General features: G+C 41.0%; 2 protein-coding genes and 1 pseudogene across 2 annotated transcripts; all 3 read right to left on the minus strand.

Moving 5' to 3' along the window:
- Positions 1 to 632: 632 nt before the first annotated feature.
- On the minus strand, positions 633 to 1,649 carry LOC105889068 (protein C19orf12 homolog). Its single transcript, XM_042707948.1, has 2 exons — positions 1,530 to 1,649; positions 633 to 1,093 (listed from the first exon to the last, which is right to left on the minus strand). The coding sequence occupies exon 2, from the start codon at positions 1,013 to 1,015 to the stop codon at positions 782 to 784; it is 234 nt and encodes a 77-aa protein (XP_042563882.1). The 5' UTR covers positions 1,016 to 1,093; positions 1,530 to 1,649; the 3' UTR covers positions 633 to 781.
- Positions 1,650 to 8,500: 6,851 nt separating this feature from the next.
- Positions 8,501 to 9,474, minus strand: LOC105889063 (annotated as a pseudogene).
- An 8,676-nt stretch (positions 9,475 to 18,150) lies between these two features.
- LOC116220822 (protein C19orf12 homolog) lies at positions 18,151 to 19,938 on the minus strand. The gene is made up of 2 exons (XM_031569616.2): positions 19,646 to 19,938; positions 18,151 to 19,143 (listed from the first exon to the last, which is right to left on the minus strand). Exons 1-2 carry the CDS (start codon positions 19,791 to 19,793, stop codon positions 18,878 to 18,880), a joined length of 414 nt encoding a protein of 137 aa, XP_031425476.1. The 5' UTR covers positions 19,794 to 19,938; the 3' UTR covers positions 18,151 to 18,877.
- Positions 19,939 to 20,496: the final 558 nt, after the last annotated feature.

Consider the following 20,496-nt stretch of genomic DNA (forward strand, 5'->3'; position numbering starts at 1 on the left):
AATCATGACTGACATCTGATCCACTCTCAGACCACCATCATCTTTAGTGTAACTGGACGTAAAACTGAAAAATATAAAATAAAATGTTAATGTTACAGTTTTTGAGATGAACAGATACAGACCTATCTCTGTAGGGATCCTTTCCATGTTGTCAGAAATGTATAACAACATTATGAGCCTGTCAGTGGCAAAAACAAGCTGTTTACTTTGACGCAGATGCTTGCCCTATTGGATTACATTCTATAGCTGTTTTGCAGTTGCCGGTTATAGCGTTCTAACTCAATACTGGACCAATTTCGATCATTAATTGTTCTTAGTAAAAGTTTGGACCCAAGAAGATCTAAAAATAGGGCCCAGGTCAGTTTATTGTGGATAATATGCACCTGGTGTTGGTGAAGTGTGAGGCACTGGTTTGACTGTGGATACAGCCAAATTCTTTTTTATACTATTCTTATGGGACCTTAAAAATCATATCATGACACTATGAAGCTAACAGCTGATACCTGTTCTCTTATGACATTTTCCAAAGAGACAAACCTCTGTTCCTTAGTTTCCAACATGACTGTTCCATGCACTTTATGGGACACGGTGATTTATGAACATGGACATGTGGAAGAGATCATCAGATAAGGCATTTTGGTGAAAAAACGCTATTTCACAAATATCTGCATTCTTTTTCCTTCATATAAGCAATCTTAAACTGTTCTGTGAGATCATTGTCACATTTTGACTGGTAAGTATGTCAGTAATGTTCATCTCCGCCTGTGCTGTCCCCTGCTGGTCAATCTCCATATCGCACCTCAGCTCTTAGCTCCTTCTTGACGTAGCTGAGCAGCGCTGCAGCCACCTGCTGCTGGAGTGTGGCGTTACCCATGACCAGAGCTGTCAGCTGCGCTAGGTCTGTCCAGTCCAATGTGCCGAGCGCCGACATGATGTCAGAGTAGAGTTTCTGCTGCTGGTGAGATGGCAGCTCCAAAATGATCTGTGGCAGTGGCTTAAACTGCCCGCTGGTCATCCAGCAACCAAGGAGACCCCCCACAGCACCTCCTATCAGGATTATAGGAATCACAACATCAGTATGGAACTGAAGTGCCTGACAAAAAGAGGAGAACATTAGAATGACATTCTTCATTTATTTTATGTCATAATAGACTACCCAGCCCTATAATCTAGCACTGTATAAAGAGCAAATATTGATGTGTCTTTTGAATGTGTTTTTGCCTTGGCTTAGTAAACCTTATTTACCCTTCCATTAATGCAGTTAGTCATTTGCCACGAAAAAGCCATCTGCTGTTATTCCACAATTTGTTTGAACAACTCAAGAGCAGGCACAGGAATCCCCAACCTCCCATCCATTTTACAGTAGGGCTAGGATATAAATACATAGACTGAGGTTTTAAAAACAAATCTATCTATCCCATTCTGTTCACAGACCTCCTTGTGACTGAAAAATATAGGCCTACTAATCACTGTCAGCGCAACTAGCGTCACTAAGACAATTTTATATTTTAAAACGACCTCCACTTCACCTGCAGCAAGTCCTGGGGGGCCTGCTAGTAGTCCTCCAATGAATGCAGTCCCCCCAGCAACGGCAGCACCTATGCCCGAATTCTTCACTGCAACTTGTATCTGCTGATTTGCTGATAGATTACAGCATAGACGCATAACATCGTCCATTCTGGAAGGCATATTAACTTTCTTTGACAGTTTTGATTGTCGAGACCTTCCGCTTACTTGGTTGCTGTCAAAAACAAATAGGTGGGATAGTGCAACGGTTAGTCGACTGATAGCATATACATTTTACAGCACACGATTGTTAAACATGGGGACATTATTGGTTCTTCCTGGTTCCGTTTGACAGTAGCCTATAGGCAATTGTCGTCATCCCCTCAAGAGTCTGAAATAAATGGCCTGTGAAGCTCAGAAAGGCAGACTATTCCTTGAGACTATGGATACAATGAACAAAATAAGCATGATAAACAACACCACTATTTGCAATGTATTAGACGTTACTCTACGGCAGAGGAACCCAACACAAAGGCTAATTCTGAATATGGCTATGATTTAGCTGACTGATGCATTATGAAGGAGCGCCTCTTCTCAGTTAGGCCTATAGCTGAAGATGCTTTCCCATTCGTGGCGTCGTCATCCCCTCAAGAGTCTGAAATAAATGGCCTGAGAATATAGGCTATTCCTTGACACTATGGTTAAGATGAACAAAATAAACATGATAAGCAATATCACTGTTTGCAATTTATTAAAAGTAAAAGGAGAAACCCAACATGTAGGCTTAGTGAGACTGACTCTCTCTTTCTAAATGTATTTCATTCGCCTCCCCGATAAGAAAAAAAAAAGAAATGTAAGGAGAGAACCTGAGCTGGAATTGCCAACTGCCAATTGCCAACAGATCTCTCCAAAAGTAGGCTATAATGTTATGATGTGTTTCTACATTTCACTAGGTTCACATAATTAAGTTTGAACTGCCTTCGTAACATGTTTTCCAACCAATTTTAAAGTTTCATAGAAATGCTACATAGTTTCTGTGAGATCAAGGTTTTAAAAATGTCTACAATATTCAGCAAACGTACTCATCGCTTCAAAATCTACCATAACTCTGCTATGATTTCTATATACATACATAAATAGAATAATGTTAGATTTTACTCTGTAGGCTACTCTAAAATAATTACTGAACGAATTTCTTTCACTTACCTTATATTGTCTTTTTTATGTATGTTTTTTTTGTTTCAAATTCACCTTAAGACAAGTTTTGAGCTTTCGATTGGACTACTTCGCTTATATTGAGTTTCGAGACACTGTGGTAAGGCAATTACTTGTGGGAGGGTGTGTCAACTTTTGCTAAATGCTTTGTCGGATTTAGGATGTGGAATGTTACCTGTCAAGTCTAATTGTCAAAGTGAAACTAAATTTTTGTTTAAGTCAATCTTGATATTTTAACTGGTTACTGTTGTAGTTCTTGAGTCACTACAGAATTCTGAACCTCCACTGGTGAAATACATTGATCTGATTGGGTACCACTGCAAGTGGCATTGTTAGGTTTATCTAATTTACATTCACAATAGTAGAAAGCACAATACACTTTGATACACATTACATATACAGTGACAAGAAAACTGAATAAACTGTCACTAAATCCCAGTTTGTGATCACAACCTTTTCCATGGCGTGCTTCCATCAGATCTCTGCATCAGTCAGATAATACTCAAGATGTATGTTTAAAGTATTATTTGCCTTTTCAGAAACTGAGGAATTCAATGAGTGGGCTATTCAGATAGCACCTTGATACTACAAGTCATCAGCCAAAGCAAAGAATGTATTTCTAAATAGAGTACTTATTAAACGGTTAGTCATTGTGTCACTGTTAGTCACAGCCCACAACCCTTGTTGTTTTCACCTGTCACAATAGATAATGAGTGACAGGTGAAAACAATCAAGGCTGGGCTGTAAAAACTGGTAAACGGATGAAAAGGACTGTATAGGGTGAGGTTCAGGTATGGTGGCATCGCCCTGGTGTGTCTGCAAGAACACCTCTGGAGTCAGAATGCAGTTTATGGGTGGTTATGTCGCCATTCAAAACTCTGCAGCTCGGCTATTAACCAGAACCAAGAGGAGAGAGCACATTAGTCCAGTTTTAGCTGCTCTGCACTGGCTTCCAGTAACTTTTAGAATTGACTTTAAGGTCCTTCTCCTAATATACAAAGCCCTTAATGGGCTAGGACCAAGTTACATTGCAAACTCCCTAGTCAAATACTTGCCTTCAAGAACACTGCGATCATCGAATGCTGGTTTATTGGAGGTTCCCAGCAACAGCCATAAGAAAATCGGGGACGCAGCATTTATCAATTACGCCCCAGTGCTATGGAACATACTGCCTATAGACATCAGGGAAGCCAGCTCGCTTAACATCTTTAAAAGAAAACTAAAAACGTACCTCTTCACATTAGCCTTTAACTAGCTACCACTTCCCACTAGATATATATATATATATATATATATATATATATATATATATATATATAAAAATACTTTTAATTTAATTTAATTTAATTTAATTTAATTTAAATCTCTACTTGTGATATTAAGGGGTTAGATTAAATATATCTCTGCAGTTTTATTTTCTATCTTAAGCGATGCATTTTATGTATTCAATTTTATAATTTGAATTATAATTATTATTATTTAAAAAAAATGTTGCACTATATCTGAGTTATGTTTCTTTGATGTCTATTTTTATGTGCATGTAATTTCTTTGTGCACGTTATGTATTTGCTGTAAAGCACTTTGAGCTGCATTCTTTTGCATGAAAGGTACTATATAAATAAAGTGTTATTATTATTATTGTAGGCACAGTAATACACAGGACTCAGGCAGGCATATCCAGCAAAACACAAGGAACACTTATGTTTGTGGTCTATCAAAAAGGAAATCAATTACAGACAGATTAGTATCCATAAATAACATGAACATAAAGGCGTAATATATACATATCTCAGACACACAACAAAGAGTTAATAACAGTATAACGTTGGTGGTTGCTATGTAATTATACTGCCATCTACAGGTCATTCACGTCCGTTTTAGTAACCAGAGGGGGGCGCCAAAAATTGCCAGAGGGGGGCGCTAAAAACTGCGCCCAGCAAAAAAAAAATATATATATATATTTTTTTAATTGTGCTGTTTTTTTCGCCCCCTTCTTTATCTCCAACCAATATTTTGACATTAAAAAAATGTTTTTAACATAAGGGGAAAATGAGCCAAAAATCTAAAGAGGTAGGGGTACCACCTCGGTGTTGTCAGAACATGCTAGTGCATTGATGGGTATGGGTTGAGTGTGTGTCGAAGCGGGCGTCAAGGAAGGATACTAGAAAGAACTATGAAGAGGCAAAAGTCATCCGGGGCGCAAGAAGAGAATCGTGCCAAGGTGAAAGGTATGCAAGGTGTGAAGCTTGCCTAGGGCACCAAATGTGCTAGGTCCGGCCCTGCATTCATATAACAAGAAAACAGACTTACAGTTTGTTAGTGACGCACAAACATGTCTGAAAGGAATAGGAAACAGGTCTAACATCCACTACTAAGCTGTAAACAAACAAGCAAACTATTGCCGTGCAGACTCCTCTGGTGATTTTCCGCAAACTAATCACGAGAAGCTGCGAAAACAGATCTTTGCGCATGCGCGCAGGCAATCTGCTACGGTCTCTGGCCTCTCTAACACAGCTGCCCCCACATTTGATTTCAAATGTGCTTTTGAAAAAAAGGCCAACAGGGTTTGTCGATATGGATCCTTAACCGACAGGGGCAGACAATCAAGGGCAAAGGGTGAGGAGTCAAACGTGAGGAGACAAAGGTAAACAAACATATAACCGAAGAACACATGACAACACAAGGAAAACGAACTACGAAACAGGACGGGCAGATAATCAAGGGCAGGGCATGAGGAGTTAGACACGAGGAGACAAAGGTAAACCAACACAAAACCGAAGAACACACATGACTACATAAGGAAAACGAACTACGAAACAGGACTGGGCTTGACACATGCTCTGAGGGGAAGTCATGACTGACATCTGATCCACTCTTAGACCACCGTCATCTTTAGTCTATCTGGATGTGGAAATAAAAAATATATAATAAAATGTTCATGTTACAGTAACAGATACAGATCTATCTCTGTATGGATCCTTTCCATGTTGTCAGACACTTATAACAACATTACGAGCCTGTCAGTTGCGAAAACAAGCAGTTTACTTTGACGAAGAGGCTTGCCCAAAGGGATTTCATTGTATAGCCGTTCTGCGGTTACCGGTTCAAGTGTTCTAACTCAATACTGGACCAATTTCGATCCTTAATTGTCCTGAGTAAAACCCCAAAAGATCTAAAAAAATAGGGCCCAGGTCAGTTTATTGTGGATAATATACACCTGGGCCCTATTCCTCGTACCTCGCTTAGCGAGTTACCGAGATGATTTTCAGGATAAGATAACATAAGGCCGCCTTTTCGGTTCTTCGAAGCAACTTTGGCTAAATCACCATAGCAACACATCAATAAGCGCAGGCTAATTTAAGTGAAGCTGGATAAGCTTGCCACACCCCCGGAAAAAAATGGCAGCTCCCTTCCTGAGAGATCCCATTGACCAAGGAGCGATTGTCGGTAGGAAAACTGTATGATCAGGGAAAGTGTATTAAAACCGGATGTCGTCACTTTAAGCCGGTCTCTGGTTGGATAAAGCTTTTCAGCAGAAATGGACAAGGACCTTTGATTTATTCTGTAGGAACCATGCCGATGCCTGACTTTTAATATTGTGTGACGTTGTTGAAGTTCAAGTTCAACATTAATAGCGATTGAATTACCCTTGTGTCGTGTAATCGCTAGCGGTAAATAAACGTTAATAACTTGAATGACTGATTAAGGATATATGTTACACATCACAAACACATGTAATCGATGGGTTTTGGGGGAAATGAGGTAATTGGTTAGCTTAAATTGGAGTATCTTAGGCGAGCTAATTGACCTGGCTAGCTATAGCGGAATTAACAGTGCTAGCTTTGTGTTTGGTCATATAGCTTCGTAAAAGTTCGGTTAACAAGTCACTTGTGTGTTTAGTTGTATGACTTCGTAAAAGTTCGGTTAACAAGTCAATTGAGCATTAAGCCACCTGACTATAATGGGTCTATTCATATTAGCATGCTAACGTTAGACTTATTAGCAGCGAGGCTAGCTAGCTACTATGTGTTCCAATGGATTGTTGGTGTAAGCGTTAGCTTCAGTTAAGTCCTACAATAGGACAATACTCTGCAACATTCGTGTACCACATGGACAACTAACCGAGTCAATGTAGACATAGGTTAACAAGTCACTTGTGTGTTTAGTTGTATGACTTCGTAAAAGTTCGGTTAACAAGTCAATTGAGCATTAAGCCACCTGACTATAATGGGTCTATTCATATTAGCATGCTAACGTTAGACTTATTAGCAGCGAGGCTAGCTAGCTACTATGTGTTCCAATGGATTGTTGGTCTAAGCGTTAGCTTCAGTTAAGACCTACGTGTACCACATGAACAACTAAACGAGTCAATGTAGACATATAAAAAGTTGTGTAGATAGCTTTATTCACATAAGCCGTATAACTTCACAAAAATAATAATAATTTAAAGAAAACCGATCGTTTGCATGCCAGGCGATCAACACAACTTCTCAACTAAAAAGTAAAGGTCCTTGTCCATTTCTGCTGAAAAGCTTTATCCAACCAGAGACCGGCTTAAAGTGACGACATCCGGTTTTAATACACTTTCCCTGATCATACAGTTTTCCTACCGACAGCGATATTAGTTAGATTAGCGTTTCATAGGGAGAGAGTTCTTTGCGATCGCCAAGATCAGTTATTCCATAATGATGAGTTCTTGTATGAGCGCTACCGATTCAGCCGACAAGGAATAATTTATTTACAAGACCTTCTCGAGCCATTTATTGCAAACACCACATGCTGCAGCCGAGCATTGACTGTGTCACAGACTGTCTGCATAGCCTTGCGCTTTTTTGCAACTGGTACATTTTTGTAGTGTCGGCGATGCAGAGAACAAAGCACTCATAATTATATGACAGTGTTATTAGTACACCATAGCATATCATTATTGTAGAAAATGATTAAGGTGGACTCATGATAAGAATAGAGAGAAATACACAGAGTTTCTTTTAACTGCGTCTATTTATTGAATTTCTTATTAATAAAATTACATCTAATCATTTAGCAGATGCCTTTATTCAAAGCGACTCACAAGGAAATTTAAGGACACAATTGGTAAGGGGAATCGAACTAGCAACCTTGCGATTACTAAATGACTCCCCTTAACAACTCCTCTACCCCCTGTACCACTGTCACACTTGTTGTAATATATACATACATAGATATCCGCCAATACACAGCCCCATACACAGCTTCTTGTCTTGCTCTCGCAGCGGTGGCGGTGTTGGATTTTGCCATGATTATGGTCTTGTAGGCCTATTCTTCATAAGCGTTCATGATCATCTCCCGCTCGGCAGCGGAGAAAAAAATAGGCTCTTTCTTTGAGTTTAGTAGCCACTGTACCGTTAGAAAATCATGGTTTTGGTGATCGACGCTTCCCCCTTTTGAATACACCCCTGGTGTTGGTGAAGTGTGAGGCACTGGTTTGACTGTGGGTACAGACAAATTCTTTTTTATACTATTCTTATGGGACCTTAAAAATCATATCATGACACAAAAGCTGATTTCTGTGCACTTATGACACTTAACTACAAGAAAAGTCTCATCCAAAGAGACAAACCTCTGTTCCTTAGTTTCCAACATGACTGTTACATGCACTTTATGGGACATTTATGAACATGGATATGTAGAAGGCATTTTGGTGAAAAAACACTATTTCACAAATATCTGCATTCTTTTCCCCTTCGTATAAGCAATCTTAAACTGTTCTGTGAGATCATTGTCACATTTTGACTGGTAAGTATGTCAATTATGTTCATCTCCGCCTGTGCTGTCCCCTGCTGGTCAATCTCCATATCGCACCTCAGCTCTCAGCTCCTTCGTGACGTAGCTGAGCAGCGTTGCAACCACCTGCTGCTGGAGTGTGGCGTTACCCATGACCAGAGCTGTCAGCTGCGCTAGGTCTGTCCAGTCCAATGTGCCGAGCGCCGACATGATGTCAGAGTAGAGTTTCTGCTGCTGGTGAGATGGCAGCTCCAAAATGATCTGTGGCAGTGGCTTAAACTGCCCGCTGGTCATCCAGCAACCAAGGAGACCCCCCACAGCACCTCCTATCAGGATTATAGGAATCACATCATCAGTATGGAACTGAAGTGCCTGACAAAAAGAGGAGAACATTAGAATGACATTCTTCATTTATTTTATGTCATAATAGACTACACAGCCCCATAATCTAGCACAGGTATAAAGAGCAAATATTGATTTGTCTTTGGAATGTCTTTTGGTTTTTGCCTTGGCTTAGTAAACCTTATTTACCCTACCATTAATGCAGTTAGTCATTTGCCACGAAAAAGCCATCTGCTGTTATTCCACAATTTGTTTGAACAACTCAAGAGCAGGCACAGGAATCCCCAACCTCCCATCCATTTTAGAGTAGGGCTAGGATATACATAGGCTACATAGACTGAGGTTTATAAAACAAATATATCAATCCCATTCTGTTCACAGACCTCCTTATGACTGAAAAATATAGGCCTACTAATCACTGTCAGCGTAGTAGCTTCACTAAGACAATTTTATATTTTAAAACGACCTCCACTTCACCTGCAGCAAGTCCTGGGGGGCCTGCAAGTAGTCCTCCAATGAATGCAGTCCCCCCAGCAACGGCAGCACCTATGCCCGAATTCTTCACTGCAACTTTTATCTGCTGATTTGCTGATAGATTACAGCATAGACGCAGCATAGACGCATAACATCGTCCATTCGGGAAGGCATATTAACTTTCTTTGACAGTTTTGATTGTCGAGACCTTCCGCTTACTTGGTTGCTGTCAAAAACAAATAGGTGGGATAGTGCAACGGTTAGTCAACTGATCGCATAAACATTTTACAGCACACGATTGTTAAACATGGGGACATTATTGGTTCTTCCTGGTTCCGTTTGACAGTAGCCTATAGGCAATTGTCGTCATCCCCTCAAGAGTCTGAAATAAATGGCCTGTGAAGCTCAGAAAGGCAGACTATTCCTTGAGACTATGGATACAATGAACAAAATAAGCATGATAAACACCACTATTTGCAATGTATTAGACGTTACTCTACGGCAGAGGAACCCAACACGAAGGCTAATTCTGAATATGGCTATGATTTAGCTGACCGATGCATTATGAAGGAGCGCCTCTTCTCAGTAGGTTAGGCCTATAGCTGAAGCTGAAGATGCTTTCCCATTCGTGGCGCAGCATAGCTTGTTCATGACCAATGTTTCTGATGTGACAAATACCATTATCTTGGCTCTCTCTTTTTCAATGGATTTGATTCCCCTCCCCAAAAAGTCAACTAGTTGACAGATCTCTCAAAAAGTAGCCCATAATGTTATGACGCGCTTCTAAATTCCCCTATAGGTTCACGTGATTAAGTGTGAATTGTCTTCGTAACATGAATGCCTATGAATTTTAAAATTACATAGAAATGCTACATAGTTTCTGTGGGACCCATGCCCCGCGTGGCTTTAAGAATGTCTACATTTTAGGTTCAGTAAACGTGCTTATCGCTTCAAAATCCACTATAACTCTACTATGATGTCTGTATACGTACATAAATAGAATAATGTTAGATTTTACTCTGTAGCCTACTCTAAAATAATTAATGAACGAATTTGCTTCACTTACCTCGTATTATCTTGTATGTTTTTTTTGTTTCGAATTCACCTGCACAAAAGTTTTGAGCTTTCGGTTATAGGGCGCCTATACATTCAGTTTCGAGGTGCAGTGATAACGCAATGACTTGTGGGACTGTGTCTCAACTTTTCCTCCTACCTCCTATCAGGATTATAAGAAACCACAACATCAGTATGGAACTGAAATTAATGACAAAAAGAGGAGAACATTAGAATCATATCCTTTATTTTATTAGAGTTATTGGAGAGGTTGACTGCAACACGAGCCACTGAAGGTTATAAGTGTGTTATTTCAATTAACCTTGACATTTTAACAGGTGACTGATTCTTGAGTCCCTACAGAATTCTGAACCTCCACTGGTGGAAAAGATTGATCTGATTTGGTACCACTGCAAGTAAAATTGTTAGGTTGATCTAAAATCACAATAGTTGAAAGCGCAATACACATTGATACACATTACATATAGTGACAAGAAAACTGAATAAACTGTCACTAAATCTCAGTGTGTGATCACAACCTTTTCATGATCCATCAGATCTCTGCATCAGTCAGATAATACTCAAGATGTATGTGTATACATTTGTTGCCAGCCCCTAAAATGACCGATTTAGGGTGCTTTCAATTAACCTGTTAATTCAGAAGGGTATTTTTGACAATTTCCGCCTATATTGCACTGTCCCATTTAAAACTTGAATATCTATGGTTCTAAACATTGCATAATAACCATTCATAGCTTAAATTAAAGAAGACACTTGGCCCATCAAATGCAATCAGTTAAAGTGTTTTATTATGTCATTTTAGTTTACATTTCAGTGCAGCAAAACCAACATTTTTGTCAGAAAAAAACATAAAACGCCTAGTGTTTTTTTTATGTGTCAGTGTAGAACTGGGTTTTGAATGTCATAGGAAACTAACATTTACATTTCCTGATGCAACAACATCTTGACAGTGTGTGTAAAAAATTTGAAGCAGATAGACAAAAGTTTACAAGTGTTACACATCAGTTTCCATATGATACCTTTAGACGTCTCCAAGTGTCTCATAACCTCTCCAACCTCACCAAATACAAAATCCAGTACCTGTCACTGTACATCAAGAATTCATACTTTTTTCTTGCCTTCTGTACTACAGCAAACCATTCTGAATTAATTTCAGTGTAATATATTGTAATTTATTGTGACAACACATATGATGGTCTATAGCCTCTCCAAAATATACCCAAAAACCTATCCAGATCCATATAAAAGTACATCATGTATGTTTTGTGGTTTTGTACTCAAAAGTACATCATGTATGTTTTGTGGTGGTGTGTGGTGGGGTGTGGAGGTGGTGTAGTGGTGTGTGGAGGTGTGTGGTGGGGTGTGGAGGTGGTGTAGTGGTGTGTGGAGGTGTGTGGTGGGGTGTGGAGGTGGTGTAGTGGTGTGTGGAGGTGGTGTAGTGGTGTGTGGAGGCGTGTGGAGGTGGTGTAGTGGTGTGTGGAGGCGTGTGGAGGTGTTGTAGTGGGGTGTGGAGGTGGTGTAGTGGTGTGTGGAGGTGGTGTAGTGGTGTGTAGAGGTGTGTAGTGGTGTGTGGAGGTGTGTAGTGGTGTGTGGAGGTGGTGTAGTGGTGTGTGGAGGTGTGTAGTGGTGTGTGGAGGTGGTGTAGTGGGGTGTGGAGGCGTGTGGAGGTGTTGTAGTGGGGTGTGGAGGTGGTGTAGTGGTGTGTGGAGGTGGTGTAGTGGTGTGTGGAGGTGGTGTAGTGGTGTGTGGAGGTGGTGTAGTGGTGTGTGGAGGTGTGTAGTGGTGTGTGGAGGTGGTGTAGTGGTGTGTGGAGGTGTGTAGTGGTGTGTGGAGGTGGTGTAGTGGTGTGTGGAGGTGTGTAGTGGGGTGTGGAGGTGGTGTAGTGGTGTGTGGTGGGGTGTGGAGGTGGTGTAGTGGTGTGTGGAGGTGTGTAGTGGTGTGTGGAGGCGGTGTAGTGGTGTGTGGAGGCGTGTGGAGGCGGTGTAGTGGTGTGTGGAGGCGTGTGGAGGTGGTGTAGTGGTGTGTGGAGGCGTGTGGAGGTGTTGTAGTGGGGTGTGGAGGTGGTGTAGTGGTGTGTAGTGGTGTGTGGAGGTGTGTGGTGGTGTGTGGAGGCGTGTGGAGGTGGTGTAGTGGGGTGTGGAGGTGTGTAGTGGTGTGTGGAGGTGGTGTAGTGGGGTGTGGAGGTGTTGTAGTGGGGTGTGGAGGCGTGTGGAGGTGTGTGGTGGGGTGTGGAGGTGGTGTAGTGGTGTGTGGAGGTGGTGTAGTGGTGTGTGGAGGCGTGTGGAGGTGGTGTAGTGGTGTGTGGAGGTGGTGTAGTGGTGTGTGGAGGTGGTGTAGTGGTGTGTGGAGGTGTGTAGTGGGGTGTGGAGGTGGTGTAGTGGTGTGTGGAGGCGTGTGCAGGTGGTGTAGTGGTGTGTGGAGGCGTGTGGAGGTGGTGTAGTGGTGTGTGGTGGTGGTGTAGTGTGGAGGTGGTGTAGTGTGGAGGTGGTGTAGTGGGGTGTGGTGGTGTGTGGAGGTGGTGTAGTGGGGTGTGGGTGTGGAGGGATAAGATGAGATGAGTTCTGTTCTGATGAGATCTGTTCAGATGAGATGAAATGAGTGGGGAGCGGACAGATGCATCTCCTGCAGGGACATCTCTCTGGAAAAAAATAAATCAATTGGCAAATGTTACACAAACAACTAAATTAAGACATTGTAAAATAACCAAACACAATATGCAACTAAAAACAAGAAAGATGCAGACATAGAGAGTACACAACAGGAGAAATATAACATGCCATACATACCAAAATGTATGCTAATAGTATTATGCGTATTATCAGTAGGACACAACACAGCAAAAATAGCATGTAGCTAACGTTAGCGAACTTGCTAGCAGGCTTGCTAATATGCCAGACAAATACATAGGCAAGCCAATAATTTGGAAACGTACAAAAATGCATACCAATAGTATTAAGCGTGTGTGAAACCATACATACAGATATGTATTTACATAGTTTACATTACGAGCACACAACACAGCAAAAATAGCATGTAGCTAACGTTAGCGAACTTGCTAGCAGGCTTGCTAATATGCCAGACAAATACATAGGCAAGCCAATATTGTGAGAACATACCAAAGTGCATACTAATAGTATTATGCGTGTCTGAAAACATAAATGCAGATATAGATACTTACATGTCATGTCTAGGACACAATCCAGCTGTTCCAATTGTGTCCATAGGCGAACTCCACGTGTAGTGTTGAATGCGCAAAGCCTGTGCTGGGAATGACTGCTCTAGCGCATGGAAAGCGCACCAGAGAACCTTCGGTTACGCGTGGACCAATCACACCGTAATATTATTCAAAGACAGGCAATGGGCATACCATTGTAAACATGAGAATGAGTACTATTGGATAGAATAGGTGTCAATCAGTTTATAGTAACTGGATTGGAGAAACAGGCATTTTGAATGCGGTCGTCTGTTACAGGAAGTGGTTGGTTTGTGGGCACTAGACATGAAAATGAACGTAGAACAAGGAATAAAATGTACTGTGGCCAATAAAAACTACACAGTTTCGTAGAAGAGATATATGGCTTTGATTATTCAGGTATGTTTTAAAAAAATATATATTTGTCATGGCCATGAGGAGCTCGAGAAGATTGAGATCATATGATATGGGAAAAGGAGGCATGTTTTGTGCTGTGATGTGAGTACATAAATAAACCACAATAATATCCTCAGTTAAACTATTCAGTGTCATCATTTAGTTGTTTGGATAGATAACGATTTTTTCATGGCAGAAAACAAGACATTTTGGCAAAGATAGCATGTTTAAATGGACGATTAGTTTGAGGAGGCGTCAGGGGGTGGGGCACAGCAGGGGGCACACCACGTTTTTCTTTTGGTCGTTTTCTAATGACCTGCTGAACACAGGCATTTGATATTACGTGTGCTTCTGGCAGTATTAGTGCTTTTCAGATACAAGTCTTTTTATGGTAAAATGTTTTTTATTTTTGTGGCTACATGCACGTAATTAAGATGTTATCAGCCCGGTCGCGGCCGCGCGACCGCTAGGGGGCGTATCTGAACTAACAAGTTAAAGCAGTGATGTAAGAACACTTTGTAACATATATTAATGTGTGATATCTCATTTTAAAGCTAATAGTAAGGAGTACAACACAGCACACAGTTTTTTCAAAGATTTTTCTTTATTAAAAATATATATTTATGCAATTTTTTATTAATTATGTGCATAAATTATGTACAATTTCTCATCTGAAGAGCTAAGTATACATATTTAATAAAAAAATTCAACTACAAATCAAAACATACTCAATCACCCATATCTTCCTAAAATTTCAGCTTGTTCTGAGCAAAACCTCAAATATTACAGCCCAATATCTGGCGTCCTCCACATTATGTACATTTCAAAATTCCAGTAAAATTCAGTGTGATAAAATATGTCCAGTTTGTAGCGAAGGGAGAGCGTGATCACCCCACATGGATTTGAACCTGGGTCTACAGGGTACTAAACATGCACTCTGACTGCCATACCAATGAGCCAGGCTCCATAATGTGGCAGTCATAGCACACACTCATCTGTAGTGATGGCACTTTGTCACACCGCCCTCCACTGCACCCTTGCGCTTCATGCACATAGGCATTCCTCGCGCATCCACCAACCGTACTTTTCCCATCCAGAGTGCCCCCTTGTCCAGTGTTACGGCCACGCCTCCGATGACCTCTAGGGACACCTAGAGATCCCACCTCTGACATAATTTGAAGCGAACAGAGAGCAAAGTCAACTCACCTGGCCTGGTTACAGGGTGCCAAACATTCACTCCAGGCTCTTTGGTATGGCAGTAAGAGTGCATGTTTGGCATCCTCTAGAACCGGGTTGATTCGGAGGGAGGGAGGGCGGGAAAGATAAAGAAAGAAAGAGAGAAAGAAAGAGAGAAAGAAAGAAAGAAAGAAAGAGGAGAGAGAGAGAAAGAGGTGACTATGCTCTCTGTTCGCTACAAATGGTGTCAGAGGTGGGATGGCTTGCCGTGAGGTCATCGGAGGCGTCCCCGTAAAACTGTATGAGGGGAACCTGGGCTTTGGGCAAGGTCTACCATGTCACGGAAGCGGCTCAAAGCCCTGATGGCCATGTTACATGTAGTGGACCCCAGTGCTGAGGATGGAAATGATAAGCTGAGAAAAGTCAGAACTTTCCTTGACTATTTCAAGGAGCGCTGCAAAGCTCTGCATCAGCCCTTTCAAAATGTGTCCGTTGATGAGCGAATGGTGAAGAGTAAGCCCAGATCTGGAATTCGTCAATATCTAAATAGGTCCAAGTCTCCTGGCTTGTAGACCTCTTGGCCCTTTCCCTCTTGGTCTCACACCTCTCCCTCTCGCTGGTCTTGGGTTGGCTGCCAGATTTTCAGGAGCACACTCACCGCTGCTCTCCTCGTGGCTAATATTGCCATTACCTAAGCTGAAAATCAATTGATCAGAAAAAGGAACAGTTCATTTTCTATTCTTCTTTTACACTCTATATATATATATATTATTGTACAGGCATGAAATTACAAGCACACAAAACCTTGAAGTCTCAAATCAACAACGAAATATTGACAGAACTACACTAAAACCATAGGTTACTGTCAAAATTGTTCATGAATTAGGTTAGAAAATTATCTTGAAAGAAAAATAAATACTCCTTTATCTTTTCTTCTAAATTTCTTGTAAGTCCCTGCTTGCTTATGCCTTTCAAACGCCAAAATGAAAACCCAGTAACATGTTGCTTGCTATTAGTACAAGGTGCGTACTACAGCTTTGCGGTAAACGAAACACATGTGAATGTTCGCCCTCAAATGTCTTATAAATCTACAAATCTAGCCAAGTTGATAGCCGAACACAAAACTAAATACAAAGGTTTGATAAAGTGTATTATTTACTCCGAGAAACAAATGAGGAAAGCATGCATTGCAGTGACTACTTGTTGGGTGTGTGTATTTACGATGAAACGTACCTTGTGATAGAAACGGAGTCGGAGAGTACTTTTCGCCGGCGCTTTCTCCTTCCAATCCTTGGCGAAATTCAAACTTTTCTCCACTAGAAATCCATCCAATACCACTGTGTACATTGCTTTCTTGGTCACTCATCATTCATTAGAAATACTGCCTCTGCTTGTCCTGAAAATCGCTGTTGCTCACTGAGGTGTCGCTTACTTGCGGACGCCATGTTTGTTTTTCTAACCTCAAAGTCACGTAACTCGCGTAGCTTGATTTGACAAGCTCTGTGGGACTAACCAATCAATAAAATGGATTTAAAAAGCATGCAATCTGATTGGATAGGTATTGAGGCTTTTGTAAAAATATATATATATATGTTATTTTCCGTTGTCATGGCACCCAAACGTCATCGTTCCAAAAGGAACGATATTAACACGGGGCGGCACCAAAGGGTTAAAGTATTCTTTACCTTTTCAGAAACTGAGGAATTCAATGAGTGGGCTATTCAGATAGCAAAACAAGCAAATAATGCAATTCTAAATAGAGTACTTATTAAACGGTTAGTCATTGTGTTTAAATACATGATGTGCCTGACCTCATTTTCACATGGTCATTGACCCCTTACGGTTTATGGTTTTCCTATCATGGGAGGCTTGCAGGTGCAATGTACTGCAAATGCAGTAGTCAAACCACAACGTGTAACTTAGAGATGACTGCAGAACAGGCCACAAGCAGAGGTTTTCAAATGCAGCTGCAGTCATCGTCTCTGTCTAAGCATACTCTGAGGGTCATGACTGACTCCCCCATCTATGCTGAGACATGACAAACTACGAAAAGGAGGAAAGAACATGTAGTATTAAAATGGCAGCAGCGAAGATTACAAAAAAATGACTCATGATCTATCCTTTTCTTCTCAGATATTGAATTTAATACACAACACCAAATGTATAACCTACTTCAAACAGCAACATGTAAAATCCCAAACCCATTTCCAATCCTTTCAATCTAACAACCCAGATAGCAAGCATGTCTCGGTCCACTGGTGTGTTTTGGTCGGCACCCTGTTGGGGTGTGCCACGTCCGGTCCGCTCTCGGACCACCATCATCTTTAGTGCAACTGGAGGAGGATATTAAGAAAAGATCATAAAATGTGGGGGCTCCTGTAATTTCTAAATCATACCCTTGGTATAGTCCATTTAAAATATCAACTGTTGAACAGAAGACGTTTTTGGTACTAGAAGGCTCTGAAGGTGAAAAATGACATGGTCAATTAAAGACTCAAGTTAAGCACTTGCAACATCTATAAAAATGTGTAGGGCTGGTGAAAGTGACTGAAGAAGTATAAATGAGTAAAGAAAAAAACATTTTGAAAGTGAGTGGCAAAACGGTGGGCTGCTTGTCTGTTAATCACCAGTGGACCACCCGAAAACCAATGAGAAAAAGGCCAGCGGACTGCAAGCTCTGCCCCCAGCGGGCTGACTGTGGTCCACTGACCTTTTGATATTAGGGTAGTATGACAAAAAAAAAAATTTGGGTCAAACTTTTTACTACGGATAAAAACGATCTAAATCAGTCCAGTATTTAGTTAGAACGCTATCACCTCAAACCGGCTATAGCCATGGGGCATGCATCCGAGTCAAAGTAAACTGCTTTTTCCTGCCGCTGACATGCTCATAATGTAATTATACATGTCTGACTACATGGAAAGTTTCCCTAACGAGTTAAACCTGTCTGTTTTCTCATTAACTGTAAAGAAATAGTTTATACAGTCAATAGAAACTGTAGGTAGAAACAGTCATTTCTACCGGGTTTTTTTTTACAATTATTGAGGTAAACAGACACAGGTGAATCTCTGTAGGAATCCTCTCCATGTTGCCAGACACTTATAACAACATTATGAGCCTGTCAGTGGCAAAAACAAGCAGTTTACTTTGACACAGATGCTTGCCCTATTGGATTACATTCTATAGCTGTTTTGCAGTTGCCGGTTATAGCGTTCGAACTCAATACTGGACCGATTTTGATCCTTAATTGTCCTGAGTAAAAGTACTTTGGACCCAAAAAGATCTAAAATAGGGCCCAGGTTGAAAAATCCCAAAGTTTCCCTTTAACCTTTAATGTGTGTTGGGTACTACACACGTGGTGTTGGTGAAGTGTGAGGCACTGGTTTAGAATTAAAAAATGTTTCATACAATCCCTATGGGACCTTAAAAATCACATCATGACACTATGAAGCTAACAGCTTATACCAGTGCTCTTATGACACTTTCCAAGGAGACAAACCCTGTTCCTTAGTTTCCAACATGACTGTTCCATGCACTTTATGGGACACGGTGATTTATGAACATGGATATGTGGAAGAGATCATCAGATAAGGCATTTTGGTGGGGGAAAAAACCACTACAAATATCTGCATTCTTTTCCCCTTCGTATAAGCAATCTTAAACTGTTCTGTGAGATCATTGTCACATTTTGTCTGGTAAGTATGTCAGTTCATCTCTGCCTGTGCTGTCCCCTGCTGGTCAATCTCCATATCGCACCTCAGCTCTCAGCTCCTTCGTGACGTAGCTGAGCAGCGTTGCAACCACCTGCTGCTGGAGTGTGGCGTTACCCATGACCAGAGCTGTCAGCTGCGCTAGGTCTGTCCAGTCCAATGTGCCGAGCGCCGACATGATGTCAGAGTAGAGTTTCTGCTGCTGGTGAGATGGCAGCTCCAAAATGATCTGTGGCAGTGGCTTAAACTGCCCGCTGGTCATCCAGCAACCAAGGAGACCCCCCACAGCACCTCCTATCAGGATTATATGAATCACATCATCAGTATGGAACTGAAGTACCTGACAAAAAGAGGAGAACATTAGAATGACATTCTTCATTTATTTTATGTCATAATAGACTACCCAGCCCCATAATCTAGCACAGGTATAAAGAGCAAATATTGATTTGTCTTTGGAATGTGTTTTTGTTTTTTTGCCTTGGCTAGGTAAACCTTATTTGTCCTACCATTAATGCAGTTAGTTATTTGCCATCAAAAAGACATATGCTGTTATTCTACAATTTTTCTACATTCTACAAAAAACACTCGAGAGCAGGCACAGGAATCCCCACCCTCCCACCCATTTTACAGTAGGGCTAGGATATACATACATAGACTGAGGTTTATAAAACAAATCTATCTATCCCATTTTGTTCACAGACCTCCTTAGGACTGAAAAATATAGGCCTACTAATCACTGTCAGCGTAACTAGCTTCACTAAGACAATTTTATATTTTAAAACGACCTCCACTTCACCTGCAGCAAGTCCTGGGGGGCCTGCAAGTAGTCCTCCAATGAATGCAGTCCCCCCAGCAACGGCAGCACCTATACTAGAATTCTTCATCTGCTGATTTGCCGATAGATTACAGCATAGACGCATAACATCGTCCATTCGGGAAGCCATATTAACTCTCTGTGAAGTTTTGATTGTCGAGACCTTCCGCTTACTTGGTTGCTGTCGAAAAACAAATAGTTGGGATAGTGCAAAAGTTAGTCAATCGATAGCCTATACATTTTACAGCACACGATTGTTTAACATGGGGGCATTCTTGGTTATTCTTGATTCCATTTGACAGTAGCCTAGGCAATTGGTGTCTTTCCCTCAAGAGTCTGAAATAAATGGCCTGTGAAGTTCAGAAAGGCAGACTATTCCTTGAGACTATGGATAAAATTAACAAAATAAGCATGATAAACAACACCACTTTCTGCAATGTATTAGACATTACTCTACGGCAGAGGAACCCAACACGTAGGCCAAATCTGAATATGATTATAGGTTTAGCTGACCGATGCATTATGAAGGAACACTTCTCAGTAGGTTAGGCCTATAGCTGAAGATGCGTTCCCTTTCGTAGCGCAGCATAGCTTGTTTTTGGCCAATGTTTCTGATGTGACAAATACCATTAGTTTGGCTCTCTCTTTTTCAATGGATTTCTTTCCCCTCCCCAAAAAGTGAACTACTTGACAAATCTCTCAAAAAGTAGGCTATAATGTTATGATGCGTTTCTTATTTCCGCTAGGTTCATGTGATTTAATATGAATTGTCTTCGTAATAATGTTAGATTTTACTCTGTAGGCTACTCTAAAAGAATTAATGAACAAATGTC

Source organism: Clupea harengus, chromosome 6 (assembly GCF_900700415.2).
Source record: "Clupea harengus chromosome 6, Ch_v2.0.2, whole genome shotgun sequence".
Classification (NCBI taxonomy): Eukaryota; Metazoa; Chordata; class Actinopteri; order Clupeiformes; family Clupeidae; genus Clupea; species Clupea harengus.